General features: G+C 32.8%; 1 protein-coding gene across 1 annotated transcript in view; it reads right to left on the bottom strand.

Moving 5' to 3' along the window:
* Positions 1 to 19,199, bottom strand: part of LOC129950385 (tetracycline resistance protein, class A) — a 126,969-nt gene that overhangs the window by 13,877 nt on the left and 93,893 nt on the right. Inside the window, exons 3-4 of the mRNA XM_056062330.1 lie at positions 16,472 to 16,873; positions 15,600 to 15,868 (exon numbers count right to left, since the gene is read on the bottom strand). Of these exons, the coding sequence (XP_055918305.1) occupies positions 15,600 to 15,868; positions 16,472 to 16,873 (671 nt within the window). The remainder of the gene's footprint in view (positions 1 to 15,599; positions 15,869 to 16,471; positions 16,874 to 19,199) is intronic.

The raw sequence follows: 19,199 nt of genomic DNA, 5'->3' as shown, positions 1-19,199 counted from the left end.
AAAAAATCTCTTACTATCAAGATTATTTCACTTAAGTCAAAACGACATTAATCATAATTTATTATTCAACTCAAAGAGCAGAACTTTATTACTCCGTGATGTATTTATTTTTTGCACTATTCTGCTATCCGTCAGCCCTATTCTGCTATTCGCGTGGATCGTATATTCGATTCACCCATTCCATTCCCTTTCATACTGCCTTTGCATTCTGCTATCCATCGGGCGAACTACATTATCCCAAACTAATTTGACATTCAAACAAACAGCTGTTCATGTAAAAATCTTGGGAATGTTTGATAAATTGTTTTGATTCATACAAAAATTAAGTTTAATAAATCCACCTTAACAATTCGAGATGTAAGCAGAGGAATAAGATAATCCTCAAACAGAAAACTTCGGCGAAATGTTAAAAAGTGTCTTCCTTCCCCTAAAAATGTCAATATTCTTTTATTTATAAAACAAATATTCTAAATTTAGCAATATATTAGTTTTCACTTACATTTTGCTGACAAAAATTAACAAACCAGACATCAAATGAAAAATCCGCTGCATTTTATATGCGGATCTGAATTGTATAGAATGAATGATTTCACGTGAATATTACCGACGTTACCGACATACACAGATTCACTTCGAATGATTAGCAGAATAATGATTAGTGAAGATTCAAGTAAAATTCCCCCCATGAATGGCAGAATAGACCTAATAAATAAATAAATTAGATGGCGCAACAGTCCGTAGGGCCTAGTGACTTACAATTCTTAACCATTCATGTGTGTGAGTAATGTCCTCAGGAATGGGGGGACCTACAGTTTATGTGCCGAATCTGAACGGCTAATTTGAGAAAGCACTTTTTCATGACAAGATTTACTCTTGGAGAATTTGTCAATTGTTCGCATGAGGCAGTACCCGTAAATAAAACCTTAAGTGGCACAAGCAGGGACCGAACCCAAGACCTCTCGCATGACAGTCCAACGCACTAACCATCATGCCACGGGTACTACAGCAGAATAGGCCTGCTTGTCAAAATTCCGATCTAGATGGAAATGTAGCTTATCTGGAGAGTGTTTGTTAGAAAATTATATTTTTGGTAGATATTGCAATATCAACTGCGAGTACGGGTTAGACGAAATTAAAAATTACAAGTTTGAAGTTTATGACACTTGGAAAACTTACTCGTTGATTGGGACAAAATTTAAGTTCAAAGAACGCAGTTGACTTCAATTGAAGTTTCTTATTTGGTCTGAATCAGCCCAATATTTTATTACTACATTTTAGAAGATATCTGTCAAACTATTATTCTTATAAACTAAAGTTTCAAATTACTGTCAAAACATTTGTTTACAAAATAAAATACTACCATAATAATTTAAGTAGGAGGAATCTCGCGGGTACTGCCTCTTGCGAGGAATTGACAATTCCTTCAAGAGTAATTCTTGTCATGAAAAAGTGCTTTCTCAAATTAGCCGTTCGGATTCGGCCTTAAATTGTAGGTCCCTTCCATTCCATTCCTGACAACAGTACTCGCACACAGGAATGGTTGAGAGTTGTAAGTCACTAGGCCCTGGTTCACAACGGACTGTTGCGCCACCCCATTTGATTTGATTTGAGGAGGAATCTCGGTCTAACAAAGTATTTCCGTGATAACCATCAATTTAATCGATAGCTCAATAAAAAGATTTATAGCCCAAAATCTAAGCTGAAAAAGTAGCCCAATAGTAGCCTAATTTTAATTTAAAAACAAAAAAGAGGATGGGATGCGATCCACACTGATAACTTCTCATCCCGTCTGTCGATTTGTCTTGCTTAAAAGTTTGTCTATTTGTACTAGTATCAATTTTACCAAATTTGCGTACTATTTTTTATAGATTTTATTTTTATGAAAAAAACAGACTGTTGGATTTTTATATAAAAATGAATATGAATATTGAAAACAATATTTTCTGTAAAATAAATAAGTTTGAAGCCAATATCTAAAATTTTTGAAAAGATATTTGAATCGAAAATCAATTTTTACCATCTTTTATACATTTTTTTAGGTTTTTTATTTTTTGTAAAAAAACTGTCAATTCGATTTTTCTAAAAATTTTACCGAATGTTGAAAACAATATTTCTTATAAGGTAAAATTAGTTTGAAGCCAATATTTCAAAGTTTTGAAAAGATATTTGAGTCGAATATCAATTTTTACCAACTTTTGTTATTTTTTTTTTCGGTTTTTAATTTTTTGTAAAAAAACTATCAATTCTATTTTTTCAAAATCTTACTCCACGTTAAAAACAATAGTTTTTGAAAGATAAAAGTGAATCTATGCCAATATCTCAAAGTTTTGAAAGGATATTTGAGTAATTTTTACCAACTTTTATTATTTTTTTTTAGGTTTTTATTTTTTATAAAAAAACTGTCAATTCGTTTTTTTTTTTAAATTTTATTGAATGTTGAAAACAATATTTGTTATAAGATAAAATAAGTTTTAAGCCTAAATTTCAAGTTTTTGAAAAGATATTTGAATCGATATTCAATTTTTACCAACTTTGAGTAATGTTTTTTTTAGATTTTTATTTTTTATAAAAAAAACTGTCAATTCGATTTTTCTCAAAATTTTATCAGATTTCAAAAACATTGTTCTCCGTTGCTCAAAATTGTTTTGGAGATGAAATTGTATATTAGTCGTTAAATTTTGGAGGTGACAAATTTTTTTTTTCAGTTTTTTTTATTTATAAAAAAAACCGTTATATAGATTTTTTTCAAAAAATATACTTCTTTGAGATCACGTTACAGTTTGTTATATAAAATTTAATTCAAGTCTCTAACGTTTTTGGTTCGTAAGATATTTAGGGTTAACCAAAATTTTCACCTTTTTTTTAAACTGCTATGGTAAAAAAACCACCCACGCAATTTTCTTGAGAGCCCTTTCTGCATCTTTCTGCCTTATTATCTGTATAACAATATTTATTTCGAGTCGATATCTCTTCTGGTTCTTGAGCTATGGACAACGAAAAAAATGTCGTACACACGCACGCACAGACATCTTTCTAAAAATTTTTTATTTCGACTCTATTGACCTTGAAACGTCGAGAAATGTCAAAATTTTCAATATGACAAATCGGACCCTACTAGAATTAGATTTTATTTCTATTTAAACAACAACGCAACATTAAATAAACGTTAACGTTTTGAGCTTCAAATATATGTAGGCTATTTTAAGCGCAGTCATGATTGGCTTGTCATACTTAATGAAGTGTCAGCATATTGTGAAAACATAGCTCAACTTCCGATAAATAGCCAGTATGACAAGTCTGCTTTTTGTCTTTAGCGCGCACAAAGATGTTCTGGCTACACTTAAAATGATTAAAGTTCAAATACAGGGCAAGCGTTAGTTAAATATGAAAGTATTCAAGATAAAATAACGACTTACATTGGTCTTAAGGTTTTGAATAACAAAATGACAGAGAAAACAAAACTTGTGTAAAGCAATATACATTCTTGATGGACAGCTGAAAAAAAAGTACTTCGGAAATTAAGCTCAAGGATGAACCTATAGGGGCATCATTTTAAACGATTTAGTAAAATGTTAATAAATTTTTAGCAATTTACTAATTTTAACATCTTTATATCTCTTAACAATTTGTTAAAGTTAAAAATGATAATTGTTCAATTATTCTTATAAGAGCAGTGGATAGATTGGTCTAGTCTACAGTGTTCAATTCCAATTAGTTGGTCAGTTTAAGTGTGTTTATTTTGACGAACTGTCACTTTTTAGACATGTTTGGATGCTTATTTTTTAATACAAGGCAATAAGGAAAGTCCACTATCAACCTAATATTCACACTGCGGCAGATCTTGGAAAAACCCAGGAGCTTTAAATTGATACGCACCATCTCTTCATCGATTTTAAAGCCGCGTATGACAGCATCCATAGGCAATGTCTTTAGTATCGTTCTGGAAAGAATAATTGTGCAAAACTCAACCGTAAACATTAGAGGCACAATCATCCAAAGGTCTATCCAACTACTCGGATACGCAGATGATATTGACATAATTGGAAGATCAAAGCGTGATGTGAATGGAGCTTTTGTGAGTATTGAGGCAGAGGCGGTAAAAATGGGTTTAGCGGTTAATAAGGGCAAAACAAAGTACATGCTGTCGTTAAGAAAGGACATACAACACTGACGTCTTGGTCAAAACGTCACAATCGACAGACGTAACTTTGAGGTAGTCAAGGACTTCGTCTACCTAGGCTCCGCTGTAAACGCAGAAAACAACACTAGCGTAGAGATCAAACGCAGAATAACTCTTGCATCACTGCTTCTTTGGACTTAGAAGGCAATTGAGAAGTAAAGTCCTCTCTCGAGCATCTAAAATCACCATCTATAGGACACTTATCTATCATCTGGCTCTGGACCCTGTCAAAGAAAGATGAGAGCGTCGTAGTTTGCTTCGAGAGAAAAATTCTTCGGTGATTTTTGCTCCCGTATGCATAGATAGAGAATGGAGGTTAAGATATAACGACGAACTGTACGGGCTGTACAGCGACACTGACCTAGTTAGCAGAATTAAAGTTCAACGGCTTAAGTGGCTAGGTCATGTAGAGCGAATGGAAATCAACGCTCCAGCCCGGAAGGTCTTCGAACCTAATCCCGAGGGCCGGCGCAGTAGAGGAAGACCGCGACTCAGGTGGGTGAAGACCGCAACCTACTTATAGTGCGGAACTGGAGACAGCTAGCTAGGGACCGAGCTGGCTGGACACGCATGTTGGTTGAGGCCCAGGTCCATCCCGGACTGTAGCGCCACCTTAAGTAAGTAAGTTAGTTAGTAACTACTGTTAAACGGACCTATTAATTTTAATTCCCAACTTTTGAGTCGGCCATCCTGTACTGATGTAATATGGATTAAGCAAATTGCTAAAAGTTAAAGTAGTGATTCCATGATTTTAACTTTAGCAAGTTGTTAAGACGGAATTAGCTTCTTCTTGTTTTAAATTTTGCGCTAAAGCCTTTATTAGAACAGAATAACAACAGCTTTGTTTAAAGGGTGGAATGGGGAGTCAACTAACTTTTTTACAAGAAAATATTTGTATAGCAATATCGTGGTATATTAATATTACAGAAAATTAAACTTTCTCCAAAGGAAAACTCAATGACATGTCCCACATGCATTACAAATACTTCTGACAGATATCTTCTCTAAGGTCTTACTCTCTGTCAAGGTTCAATCAGTATAAAATTAAATTGGCTTAGAATTAATTAAACTTGAAGTTTCTAAAAACTAAACACAACGACCAAACATTTTTAAAATATAACACAATCGCTATTTATGAGTTCGACCTTAGTTAAGAGGTAAGAGTTATTTTCGCACTTGAGTATTAAAAAATTTAACCGTCACGTGCGTTTATTTAATTATAATTTTATATGCAATGTGTTTTGTGTTCAACTTTTTTAATGGCTGGTTACTGTTTAGTTAGATGTTTACGAATGCTATTTGTGTCATTTGTTTGTTTTGTATTCGCTAAAAATTAGGCGTTATATGCATTTGGAATATTTATTATTTGTTTATAATTCGGAACTAAATAATTTGTTTCCTTTTGTTAACTTTGTTTAAATAAATCGGAAGTGAAGCAGAAACTAATTTTGGCAATATTTTTACCATTGAAATTGTAATTATATTTTTGATTGAAATTCAAGGCATGTTTTTCTGTTGTCAGTGTCATAGGTACGAGTAACATCACTTAAGTTCATGGTTTTTTATCATTAGTCTAATTATAATGATGTTGAAGTCCAAATATAATAAAAATTTAAACAAAATGCAAACAAAAGATATTTTTACAACTATGACTTATGGTTAGATAATTGTGGTGAATATAATTTAGTTAAAAAACTCAACTTCCAGTTTTCTTTATCATATAATAAACCAAATGCCTTCATTAAGTGGTATATTCCAGAGATGAGATACTATACGATTCTAGATATGAAATTTTATAACTTAAGATAAAGATTATGTTTGTATTTATTTAAGTAAACTATATCAACAACACACTCACTAGACATTACATAAGTTGAAGTTTTTAAGATATTAAGAGATTCATTTTGGAAATTTGAAAAATATGTGTTTATTTCAGGAGCCTTTTGCACTTCTTTTAAGATCAAGTTTTCATGTATTCCACTTTAACAACACTTCAGGGTTATCAATTTTAAATTCCAGTAATAGTAAGTAAGTAATTCATTTAATAAGATTCAGTTCTAAACTATTGAACACAATAATTGGAACATTAAAGCTATGTCCAGGTTCTGGAATGTTAAATATTTTTAAAATTGTGAAAAAAAAACTTAAAATGTAGGGATATTCTGTTATTACTTATAACCTTTAGTTGTTAATAACTTTCAGATACTTGCTTAAAGTTTTAGATAGTTTCTTGTAGGGTAAGAGCATTTTTGCCGAAAAAGGAACGCATTTGCAGTTTGAATATTGGACCAAAACGTTGGTGGTTTACGAACAAATATTAATAACCTTCGCCTAGATACGTTATCATGCCAATAGGAAATCCTAACGTAGACTGTAAATTGGTTTAATAATAAATTTCATAATTCTGAACTTTTTGATAGCAATAATAATTCTTCAGTCTTCCGCAAAGACAGATGTCTAGAAAAAACAAATCTAACAAGAGGTGGCGGTGTAATAATTGTTGTTAGCTCATCATTCTCCTGGTACGAAATTAATTCTCCTTCGTCATCTTCAACTTGACCATAGAGCTTCGTCATTGACCAAATCGCTGTGAGAGTTTTAATCAACAACAGTTTTGACTTATAACTATATTCTTAAGTTATATACCACCAGGCAGTTCTCTTGAATTATATAAAGTCCATATAATCAACATTTAACGAACTAAATCTTACTCAAATAAATAATTTTAAAAATAGTTTAAATCGTATACTTGATCTCATATTCATCGATAGTGAAATTGTTGCGGACGCAAAAATTGTAACTATCCTATTTTTAAAAATAGTATTCACCGCCTAGCCTTAAGTGTTAAACTTAGTTTCTATGACTATTTTAAACCTGTAATGGGAAGAGTAGTCAAATATGATTTTAAAAAATCTAATTTTGAAGGGTAATAGGGACTACATCAACTAACATAAATACCATATGCAACCACTTTGCAAAGTGGCTTATGCTCTAGTGAAATCGCAAGTTGCATTCCTCCCCTTAAACAGTGCAACCGTAATACTCGCGCTTCTAGGAATGCTCATCAGTATACCCTCGAGCCCAACTTCGGTCGTACTGTCAAATACAGAGATTCGTTCTTTAGCCGTACTACGCGAATGTGGAATGCCTTACCACACTCTGTCTTTCCTTGTCATTGCAATATTCAGGAATTCAAAACCAATGTGCATCGACATCTCCTTTTAAACCCTCTCTCCTCTTCCTAGTGCTCACATTGTGCATCTGCATAATAAGGGTAGTAATATCCCCTTGAGTGTGTGTTTATTATAAAAAAAAAAATTTGTTCAATCGGTTTACTCCCCTCAATGTGTTCCTTAAAATTATTCATCATTTATAAGTGATAATTCCATAAATATAGGCAGCTTAAACCTAAGCTGCAAAGATGTTAAGTCAGCTCTTAGGGATCTCAATGATGATAGTTAACCGGGGCCATATGGCATTGCACCAATTGGAAAACTGTGCTGTTGCTCTTTCAGGACTATTAACTCTATTGTTCAATGTTTCGTTTGAAAAGGGCCTTTTTCTTGGAGATTGGAAAATTCCCTGTATTATTCCTATGCATAAATCTGCCTCTAAACAGGATGTTTCTAATTACCGTCATATAAGTAAATTGTCCAAAATTTTCGAGAAAATAGTTTATGAAAAACTAACATTTATTCTTCGAAAGAAGATCCACTACAACAAATACAAATGGTTTTAAAACTGATGTAGTCTTTATGAACTTTTCGAAGGCTGTCGATGGGGTCAACCATTTTATATTAAAAGATGGAATCTATCGGATTCCATTCAAATAATTTAAAATGGTTTGCTTCCTATCTCATAGGTAGAACACAGTTTGTCCGCGTGAATGATTTATTTTCTGCAGTAATTCATGTAACCTCCGGTGTTCCTCAAGGTAGTCACTTGGGACCCCTTCTATTCCTAATATTTATCAATCTCTCTGCCTAATATTTGCAAATGATATCAAAATTTTCCGCTGTATCAAATCGTTGGGCGATTTTCTGTTACTTCAAAGTGACCTTGACGGCTTATCTTTATGGCACACTGCTAACCAGGTTAGGTTAGGTTAGGTTATAGTGGCTGTCCAAGATGGAAACGGACACACTTAGGCCAGTTTAATGGCCCATTGTGATACCACATGAATCTTGAGGCTTCCTCCTAAGCTCAATGGAACCAGCTAGAGTCCCTTACGAAACGTGAGAGGCTGATTATACCGATATGATTTAGATCGTTTATATCGTTAAAGAAGAATTCTCTTAGGTAATTAATAAGAGCAGGGCATGTGCAGAGAAGATGAAGAACCGTTTCTTCCTCTTCCTCGTCCATACAGCTTCTGCAAAAGTCATTTGAGAATACGCCTAGTCTCGTGGCGTGCTTTTCTATTAAACAGTGTCTGGTTATGACACCTATTATCGAGCTTATATGCGATCAGCTTAGAGAGAGCAAGCACCTTGAACGTTTTAAATCCAGCGTGATGTTTTTTGTGGCTTGACACGTGGTGACGTTGTTCCACCTGGTGCCTGCCCTCCTCGCAGCGTCTTGCATTAGCAGCAGTTTACAAGTAGCGATTGGTATGCCAGTATTTGCCAAACGTGGTAGGATGGGCTGTACTGTACCGTTCCTGACGAGTTCATCTGCCTTACAGTTTCCTGGAATGTCTCTATGGCCCGGCACCCAGTTTGTAGAGACAGAGTTCAGAGATTTGATAGCGGCCTGGCTGTCGGAGAAAATACGGATATCAGATGTTGATATCACGTTTTCTTTGAGCCAAAACAAGACTTCCTTAATCGCCAAAAGTTCCGCCTGGAACACGCTACAATGATTGGGAAGGCGGAATGAGAGACTTAATTTCAGTCGTTTAGAGTACACACCACCACCAACCCCTTCTTTGGTTTTTGAGCCATCTGTGTAAAAGTGGATTGACTCATCCTCCAAGAATGTCCTATCCTCCCAAAAAGATCTGGTAGGTATAGAAATCTGGAAATTCTTGTCGAATTGTAGTTGGGGGATGGTGTAGTCTGTGTGCTTTGGAATTGATTCAAAGTACCTTAGAATTACGGAGTGGCCAACGTTGTTGTTAGTCCACTGCGACGAAGCATTGAGGCGAATAGCAGAGCTTGCAGCTATTTGTTTGCTAAACATGTCAAGAGGTGTATAAGGTAGAGCAAGGTGTCCAGTGCCGCAGACGGGGTCGTGCGAAGCGATCCGCTTATACATAGGCAGGCTGAACGTTGGACTTTATTTAACTTATCCCTGTTTATACCTTTTTCTAAAGCAGTCCACCATACTGCTACACCGTACGTTAAAATCGGTCTGTTTACCGATGTGTATAGCCAATGCGTGATTTTGGGTTGTAAACCCCATTTATTACCAATAGCCTTTTTGCAAGAAAAGAGAGCTACAGTAGCTTTTTTGACTCTTTCCTGTACGTTGCATTTCCAATTTAGTTTTTTGTCTAAGACAAGACCTAGGTATTTGGCCTCGTCTGAGAATTTTAATTGGATTCCTTTAATGTAAGGAGGGTTGACAAATGGAATTTTGTATCTCCTCGAAAATAAGACTGCTAACCAGATTTTCTTAAATGTTTCTAAATGAAAATCTTTATCTTTCTCTCGTAGTCTTAGTCCTATTTGTTTTGAACCGAAAAAAATAAAACACAACTTATTAAGCTTAGAGAAGAGAAAGACATAGGTGTAATATTTGATTACAAACTAAACTTTAACTCCCACATTGATTTTGTGGTTGCTAAAGCAAATACTATGCTAGGGTTTATGGTTCGCACCTCAAAAGAGTTTAAAGATCCATTTACCGTTCGGTCATTATTTTAAGCTTATGTAAGATCTTCCCAAGAATACTGCTAAGTAATTTGGAATCCTTTTTATAAAACTCACTGTTTAAGGATTGAAAGGATTCAGAAAAAAATTTCGCGAATTGTAGTTCACCGACTAAATTGAAACATTGAAATGCCTCCTTATGAAACCAGATGTAAACTGCTTGATCTAACAATACGTGATATTCGCCGTCGGTATTTTTCAGTGGTCTTCATACGTGATATTATTACTTCTCATATAAACTGCCCTTTACTTTTGTCCTTAGTCGATACATATGCTCCGTATAGAGGCAAACGCGATCTTGCACTCTATTTCACGAATCCTATCACAGAGTAAACTATGGCTTCAATGAGCCTCTAACTCGATGCATTACTTACTTACTTACTTAAGGTGGCGCTACAGTCCTGTGTAAACTAGGGCCTCAACCAACAAACTTCTCCATCTAGCTCGGTACCTAGCTAGATGTCTCCAGTTTTGCGCTCCAAGTTGGGTGAGGTCACTTTCCACTTGTGCGCGCCACCTGATCCGCGGTCTTCCTCTACTGCGCTGTCCTGTGGGTGCGGATTCGAAGACTCGATGCATTAGAGAATCTTATATAATTTATAATCATGTTGACTTCTTTTTCTACCAAAGTCGAGAATCTTTCAAAAAAAATTTATTAAATTTATTACTTAACTCCTACAATGGTGGTTCATGTTTTAGCCTTACGTAATTAGAAATATTTATTTATATTTCGCTTCTTCATTACTGAAGTCAAAAACTTTTTTTCTGTATTCTGTAAGATTACATTATATTAATCTGCTTGATGAATAAATAAAAAAAAAGAGGCTGGGATGCGACCCACACTGATAACTTCCCATCCCGTCTGTCGATTTGTCTTGCTTAAAAGTTTTTCTATTTATGTACTCGTATCAATTTTTACCAAATTTGCTATTTTTTGTAGATTTAATTTTTTATGAAAAAACCTACTGTTCGATTTTTATATAAAAATTACTGAATATCGAAAACAATATTTTCTGTAAAATAAAATAAGTTTGAAGCCAATATTTTTAATTTATGAAAAGCTATTTGAGTCGAAACTAAATTTTAGTTTTTTTTAGAGTTTTATTTTTTGTAAAAAAACTGTCAATTCGATTTTTTAAAATTTTACCAAATGTTGAAAACAATATTTCTTATGAGATAAAATTACCTTGAAGCCAATATTTAAATTTTTTAAAGAGATATTTGAGTCGAAAATCAATTTTTACCAACTTTTATACATTTTTTTTAGGTTTTTATTTTTTGTAAAAAAACTGTCAATTCGATTTTTTTCAAACTTCAACTGAATGTTGACAACAAGATTTTTTGAAAGATAAAAGTAAATTAAAGCCAATATCTCAAAGTTTTGAAAAGATATTTGAGTCGAAAATCAATTTTTACCAACTTTTATAATTTTTTTTTTAGGTTTATATTTTTTGTAAAAAAACTGTCAATTCGATTTTTTTCAAACTTTAATTGTATGTTGACAACAAGATTTTTTGAAAGATAAAAGTAAATTCAAGCCAATATCTTAAAGTTTTGAAAAGATATTTGAGTCGAAAATCAGTTTTTACCAACTTTTATAAATTTTTTTTTTTAGGTTTTTATTTTTTGTAAAAAAAACTGTCAATTTGATTTTTCTCCACATTTTCAAAATGTTGAAAACAATATTTCTTTTAAGATAAAATAAGCTTGAAGCCTAAATTTCAAGTTTTTGAAAAGATATTTGAATCGATATTCAATTTTTACGAACTTTGAGTAATGTTATTTTTTAGATTTTTATTTTTTATAAAAAAAACTGTCAATTAGATTTTTTTCAAAATTTTATCAGATGTCAAAAACATTATTCTTCGTTGCACAAAATTGTTTTGAAGATGAAATCATATTTCAGTCGTAAAATTTTGGAGGTGACAAATTTTTTTTTTTAGTTTTATTGATTTAAAAAAAAAAACGTTACATTGATTTTTTTCAAAAAATATACTTGTTTGGTATCACGTTACAATCTATTATATAAAATATAATTCAAGTCTCTAGCATTTTTGGTTCGTAAGATATTTAGGGTTAACCAAAATTTTCACCTTTTTTTCAAACTGCTATGATAAAAAACCACCCACGCAATTTTCTTGAGAGCCCTTTCTGCATCTTTCTGCCTTATTATCTGTATAACAAAATTTATTTGAAGTCGATATCTCGTCTGGTTCTTGAGCTATGGACGACGAAAAAAACGTCGCGAACGTACGGACGTACAAACGTACGTACACACGCACGCACAGACATCTTTCTAAAAATCTTTTATTTCGGCTCTAGGAACCTTGAAACGTCGAGAAATGTCAAAATTTTCAATTTGACAAATCGGACCCATCACAATAACTTCCTATGGGAAGTTAATAAAAAATATACTGAAGAAGGGAAGACATTCTTCTACTACCATTGTAAGGGTTACCCTTGAATTGAAGAACTTCGCATCTTGCTATGAATATTAGAGATATTGCTAAATAGCTTAATGAATCTTGGAGATGTTATATACGATAAATTTCCCAGATTGTAATTAAGCAGACGGTAAATTATCCTGATTTTACATTCTCGAGCCTTGCTTATAAAAAGTTCTTCAATCGGTGCGGCTAGATTTTGGTGCCCCGTGGGGGCCATTTTGTTTTGGTGACATCTGTAAAATTTGTAGTTTATTATTCTGTTGTCTATGCAAATAAACCATAATCATTCGATGCCCTAAAGGTGAACATAACACAGGCCATCGCTCAAATTCAGCCGGATCTATGCGGGACAGTAATTGAAAATTGGACCAATCGGATCCATGCCCTTCCACACTTAATGTGCGTCTTTCGAATACAAAAATAATTTTGTTAATACCTCACACACAGCTTATTTTATTCCATTTCAACATCTACCCGCCCTTATTGAAAAACTCTTTAGTTAGCGCCGAATTGAGTCCTTATTCTTTTCCTATAAAGCAGTAGAATGTTTCTTTAAAATTGTTAACTTGTTTTAACTCAAGATCTAATGTCTCTCCACAAGCATTTGCAATATACTGCCATCTTGAAAATCACCAATCTTTGTTTCGCAACTTATATAAGAACATTTTTTTTTCGAAAGTTTTGCATTTGGATAGTTGTGTTGATTTTGATTATGTAATCAGCTTGGAACTTAAGCTTATTTGTTAATATTTTTGGTGGCCCGGTTTCTAAATATATTGAATAGCTGGACGTATTTGGGGCAAGCTAAAATATTTCTTTAGAATAAATTCATATTGAATCACTTCATATTCATCTACTTCCCAAACTTGAAAGGCATAAAGAATGAGTTTACAAATACCTAGTTGTTTTCTGTAATCTAAATATTGGATTCAGTTTCAGGCCTAAGATATTTTATCTCCTTTGATGTTTCTAGTGGAGTATCATTGTAGCACCAATTTCTTATATTCCGGACACTTAATACTTAAAGTTCTAACAAAGAAGATTATTTGGATTCATCAGTGTTTATAGAAAGTCCCCATTTCATGGCGACTCCGAAAGCACGACGGGATCGTCGGCGTACAATAGTACGTTAACAGTTATGTTGGTAATTCTTATGTTGACTAGGTCAAAAGCAGTTTTAAAGTCAGCGAAGAATGAAAAGACTTTTTGGTTTCTGACTTGAAATGTCTTGACTATAGATAAAAGTGTAAAAATTTGATCAATTGTTGAAAATTTTGTTTAAACCCTGCTTGTAATTCAGATAAAATATTATTTCTTTCGGCCCATTTTTCAAGCCTGTCTATACCAGTACACCATAGAATATTTCAGTTCTTGAGAAAACTTAAGAACAAAATAACAGTTAGGTAGTTAACCTACCTTTCTGGATCAATACAAAAATATTTTTTTTTTGAAAGTAGCCTATTTAGAAAAAAAAAATAGCGAACATTTAAAAAAGAAACTATGGGTTAATTTTTGAGAAAATTCCAAATTTTCGATATTTGACCAAAAACGAAGTTTCTTAAAAAAATGAAAAAAAACCTTACTCGAATCGGCCCAAAACCTTTAATTCTAATTTAAAGTCAATCAAGCTAAAGCTTTGGGCTGTAGGGGCAGGACAGATAGACAGACGGACAGAATCGGGGGACTCATTTTTTTCGACTTCTCTATCATCGTAGAGAACAGTTCGATAAAAATCTCGAGTTCGCAAGTAATAAAATGGAATTGAAGGCAAGTTTTAAGAATTTAAAAGTAACTTAATATAAAATTGGTGATCTCTTATTCAAGGTTTCTTATTAAGAATCTGAATATTTGATCTTTCTATCTGAAAAAAGCATTACTGCGCTATTGGAATAGAGTTGGATTTCCGATCCATATTACGTTCTTGGTCCAGTCCCTAGTTAGAAGTGATACTTTTAGCAACAAAGCTTTAAGCAGTCAAATACAAATTTTATTTTCATATATAAAATAATGGGTTATTCATTTTGCGGTTTGAAAAAAAAGGAATTTGACACCTGCCAAATTAAGTAGCTAAACCAATTTCTTTTTCCTGTTGAAAGTCTGACATTTACGAAAATGAATCGCTTAACTACATACAAACGCATACAAATTGTAAAAAACTTCTACAAAAACGGTAATACAACTACGCAAGCAATTGGCAAAATTGTAAAGAAATTTAAAGAGGCTGAATTGATTAAAGATATTGTAATACCTGTACATCACAGTATAGCTCGTACCACTGAGAATATCACTGATGGAAGTCAAAATGTCAGGAACTAGGACTGTCTTACGGCACATTATGGCAAATTTTGCATTTGGATCTATGCCTATATCCATATAAAGTCCAGCTCACACAACAACTGAAGCCAGCTGACCATTCACAACGTCGTAGATACGTCGAGCATTTATGAGCAAACTTATTGTACCCGTGGCATAATGGTTATTGCTCTTGCGAGGAATTGACAAATTCTCCAAGAGTAATTCTTGTCATGAAAAGTGCTTTCTCAAATTAGCCCTTCGGGTTCGGGTTAAAACTGTAGGTTCCGTCATCCCTCACAACAGTACTCACGCAGAGGAATGGTTGAGAGTTGTAAGTCACTAGGCCCTAGTTCTCAACGGACTATTGCGGTATCCAATTTTTAATTTTTTTTTTACTATCAAATTGTAATCGAGAAGCCTAATAGCGAATTGCGTAGTTCTTATTATTTAAAAAAAATCCCAACAATTTTAGTTCTTTTTTAATCGGAAGAAAATAAATACCACAATCGAGAATCCAAGTATTTCAAAGGTTATTCTTAAAATAATATTGTAATATTTACTCATTCTCATTGTGTATTTCCTTTTTTCTTAATAGCTTCTCCTCAATCAAAATAAACCCAAGTTTATTTTTCTCCTTATCAAAATTTAAAATAGCCATTCACAATCTCATCAAAAAGCTGATGCGTTGAATCTAAATTTATATCAACGCAATTCAATATTTATGATTGTACCTACTTTATTCTACAATAATTGTAGATAAGTAAGGTAAAGTATAAATTACACAAGTTCAAAAAATTTACTCACCATGCATTGGACCAATGACAACCATAACAACAATCATCAACATGATAACGCGAAGACGACGTTGATTTTCGCCTTTTTTGAAAGCAACTCGAAATGTCTCGACAACATGTTTCTTATCAAAGAAGTCCGTAAGTATATTGCTTTGTGTTGTTTTCTGCAATTCGTCCTTGGTCTTTCGTTTTGGTTCTTTTAATATGAAGCATCCATAAAGGAACGAAAGCAGATATAATGTAGCTGATGTAGTAAAGACGCCATAGAATCCGATTTTCCTGAAGAAATACAAAATTGTTCATTGATTAAATTGTAGATTTTGTTTATGTTTATTGTTCTGAAAAATCATATAAAGGGTGTTTCAGAATGAAATGCAGAATACAATTAAGAAATTAAAAGAATTCTTAAAGAAAGTCCAGAAATATCTTTTTCTTCTGTGTTCATCTGATTCTTAGGAGTTCCACAGCAAGCATTGCTCCCTCCATTTCTGCTTACTTATTATGAAATTTGAAGAGACTGGATTGGTTACAGATATTGTAATACCTGTGCATCATGGAATCGCAACAACTGAAGAGTAAACCACTTGATTTAGCCTCAGCTGTCACTGTATACATTTATTTAGCACTCGTATTTTAAGTACATCACATCCTTCTTTAAGTTGCATTAACTACTTTCATCAACTGGTTTCCAATTCCAACCAAAAAACCTTACCCACCTTTTTGGCCTTATCTATTTCTGGTATAGATTACTTCCTTGTGAACATCATTAGTATACTATCGTCTAATATATCCATTGATTTATAACATCTCCTTAGTCCTCATAGACCAAAGCACCTCTTAACAGCATACGTCTAAATGGTTAACATAAATGATTATACTCACTTCAGTAAAATTCCACTAAATGCCATTCCAAAAGGTACACCTAACGAAAAGCATACATTCAATATGCCTATTCTCAAGGTTCGTTCTTCTTCGGTTGTTATATCAGCTATGTAACTAAAGACGCCCATCATCATTGTAAACCAACCACCTGTGAGACCCGGAAAGAGGGCTTCAGTAATGCCAGCCACTTCCATGGGAACGTTCTCGAAATATGTGCACAAAATAAGACCAATGGCACCCATAAATTCACCAATTACAGGTATCAGCATACATGGTTTTCGTCTGCCATGGCGGTCGCTCCACGAGCCCCAAAACAATATTAGCAGGCATGGTAGCAGACTTTGTATCACCGTTTTCCATGCAGCCATTTTGGCCACTAGTTGTTGGACGGTTGCTTCTTCGCTGAAATGACATACAAACAATAAAAAGAGTAAAATGAATTGGTTGTACGAGTACGTTGAGTGTTGAATAATGAAATTTTAAATGAAGAAAACTTTTAAGGTTTCTGGTTAAGGGATATAAGATACTCGTTTGTGAAGCGATAGGTGAGGTACCTTACCACCTACTTCAAGGTGTATGTTATTCGTTTGTTTATAAATTTCTATTTTTTTCTTTAAGCGTTTTGCTGGCCATAAATTATGTGCCTAACCATTAACATTGATCATGACTCATGGATTGATGACAATTAAGTGGCATATATTTATTTGTGCAAATCAGTAAAATGAAATTGGAAGGGAAATGGAAACTTCTGTTAGATTTCCTTTAAATTAAGTGGATTTTTGTCCTATTAATAAAAACTATATTCAACATCGTTTTTTAACGATATTTTTAAGAAAATACTAGAAAACTAAGATTTTAGCTGCACTAGGTCAATTCAGTAAACTTGGTTTATTAATTTACTTAGTTGGCAGTTATATCACTCATTTAAAATTTGAAACCTTCTGTGTGGATTAGGAATCACTTTGGTGTTTCTTAAACCTTAACAAAATATACGTAACAATATTTTGTATGATATGAAAAAAGTGTAAGTCAATATCTTTCATTGTTCTCATAATACTTGAGTCGAAAACCTTTCTCTATCCGTTTTATGTTGTTTTTATATGTTTTCGTGTTCTGTTAAAAAAATGTTGGCTGAATTAAAAAAAAAAGAGGCTGGGATGCTGATAATATCCATCCCGTCTGTCGATTTGTCTTGCTTAAAAGTTTGTCTATATGTACTCGTATCAATTTTTACCAAATTTGCGTACTATTTTTTGTAGATTTTATTTTTTAAGAAAAATGGACTGTTGGATTTTTATATAAAAATTACTGAATATCGAAAACAATATTTTCTGTGAAATAAAATAAGTTTGAAGCCAATATTTTTAATTTTTGAAAAGCTATTTGAGCCGAAAGTAAATTTTTACCAAGTTTTAGTACTGTTTTTTTTTAGAGTTTTATTTTTTGTAAAAAAAACTTTCAATTCGATTTTCTCAACATTTTTCAGAATGTTGAAAACAATATTTCTTATAAGAGAAAATAAGTTTTAACTTAAACTTCAAGGTTTTGAAAAGATATTTGAATCGATATTCAATTTCTACCCACTTTGAGTAATGTTTTTTTAGATTTTTATTTTTTATAAAAAAAACTGTTCTCAAAATTTTAGCAGATGTCAAAAACATTATTCTTCGTTGCACAAAATTATTTTGGAGATGAAATCATATTTTAGTCTTTAAATTTCAAATGTGACAATTTTTTTTTCAGTTTTTCTGATTTATAAAAAAAAACCGTTAGAAGGATTTTTTTTCAAGAAATATATTTCTTTGATATCACGTTACAATATATCATATAAAATTTAATTCAAGTCTCTAGCGTTTTTGGTTCGTAAGATATTTAGGGTTAACCAAAATTTTGACCGTTTATTTAAACTGCTATGGTAAAAAAAACCACCCACGAAATTTTCTTGAGAGCCGTTTCTGCATCTTTCTGCCTTATTATCTGTATACAAAAATTTATTTGAAATCGATATCTCTTGGACGACGAAAATAACGTCACGAACGTACGGACGTACGAACGTTTTTTAAGAAAATTGACTGTTATTTTTATAAAAAATATACTGAATGTTGAAGACATCATTTATTATAAGATGAAATTAGTCTAAATCCAATATCTTTAATTTTTTAAAAGATATTTGAGATGCAAATCAATTTCTGACAACTTTATTTGTTATTATTTTTTTATAAGGACTGTCAATTCCATTCTTTTCCAACTTTTACTAGATGTCATTTTCGTAGTATGAAATTATTTTGGAAGTGAAATCATTTTTGAACAAAAATATTCGAGGCGACCATTATTTTTTTCAGTTTTGTCATGATTTTTAAAAAACCGTCTCTAGTGTTATTGGTCGGTGAGATATTATGAGAAAACCAAAATATGCAGATATTTTAAAATCGTTATGGTAAAAAATAAACAACCAACTTAAAGTTTTTGAAAGCCCTTTCTGTATCTGTTTTTGTTATTATATGTATAACAAACAAAATGTATTTGCAAACGATATATCTGTTAGATCTTCTAATTCTTGAGATCTGGACGACGAATAAGCTTGAGTGTGTACCTATGTTTAGGTTGGGAACATACGTACATGACCACACGCCCACTCAGACATTTTTCTCTCGAAGCATCCTGAGACGCTCTCATCTTTCTTTGACAGGGTCCAGGCCTCAGCACCATAAATGACAACCAGGATGGT

The sequence above is a fragment of the Eupeodes corollae genome, chromosome 1 (assembly GCF_945859685.1).
Source record: "Eupeodes corollae chromosome 1, idEupCoro1.1, whole genome shotgun sequence".
Taxonomy (NCBI): domain Eukaryota; kingdom Metazoa; phylum Arthropoda; class Insecta; order Diptera; family Syrphidae; genus Eupeodes; species Eupeodes corollae.
This window is presented reverse-complemented; position numbering and strand designations above follow the sequence as displayed.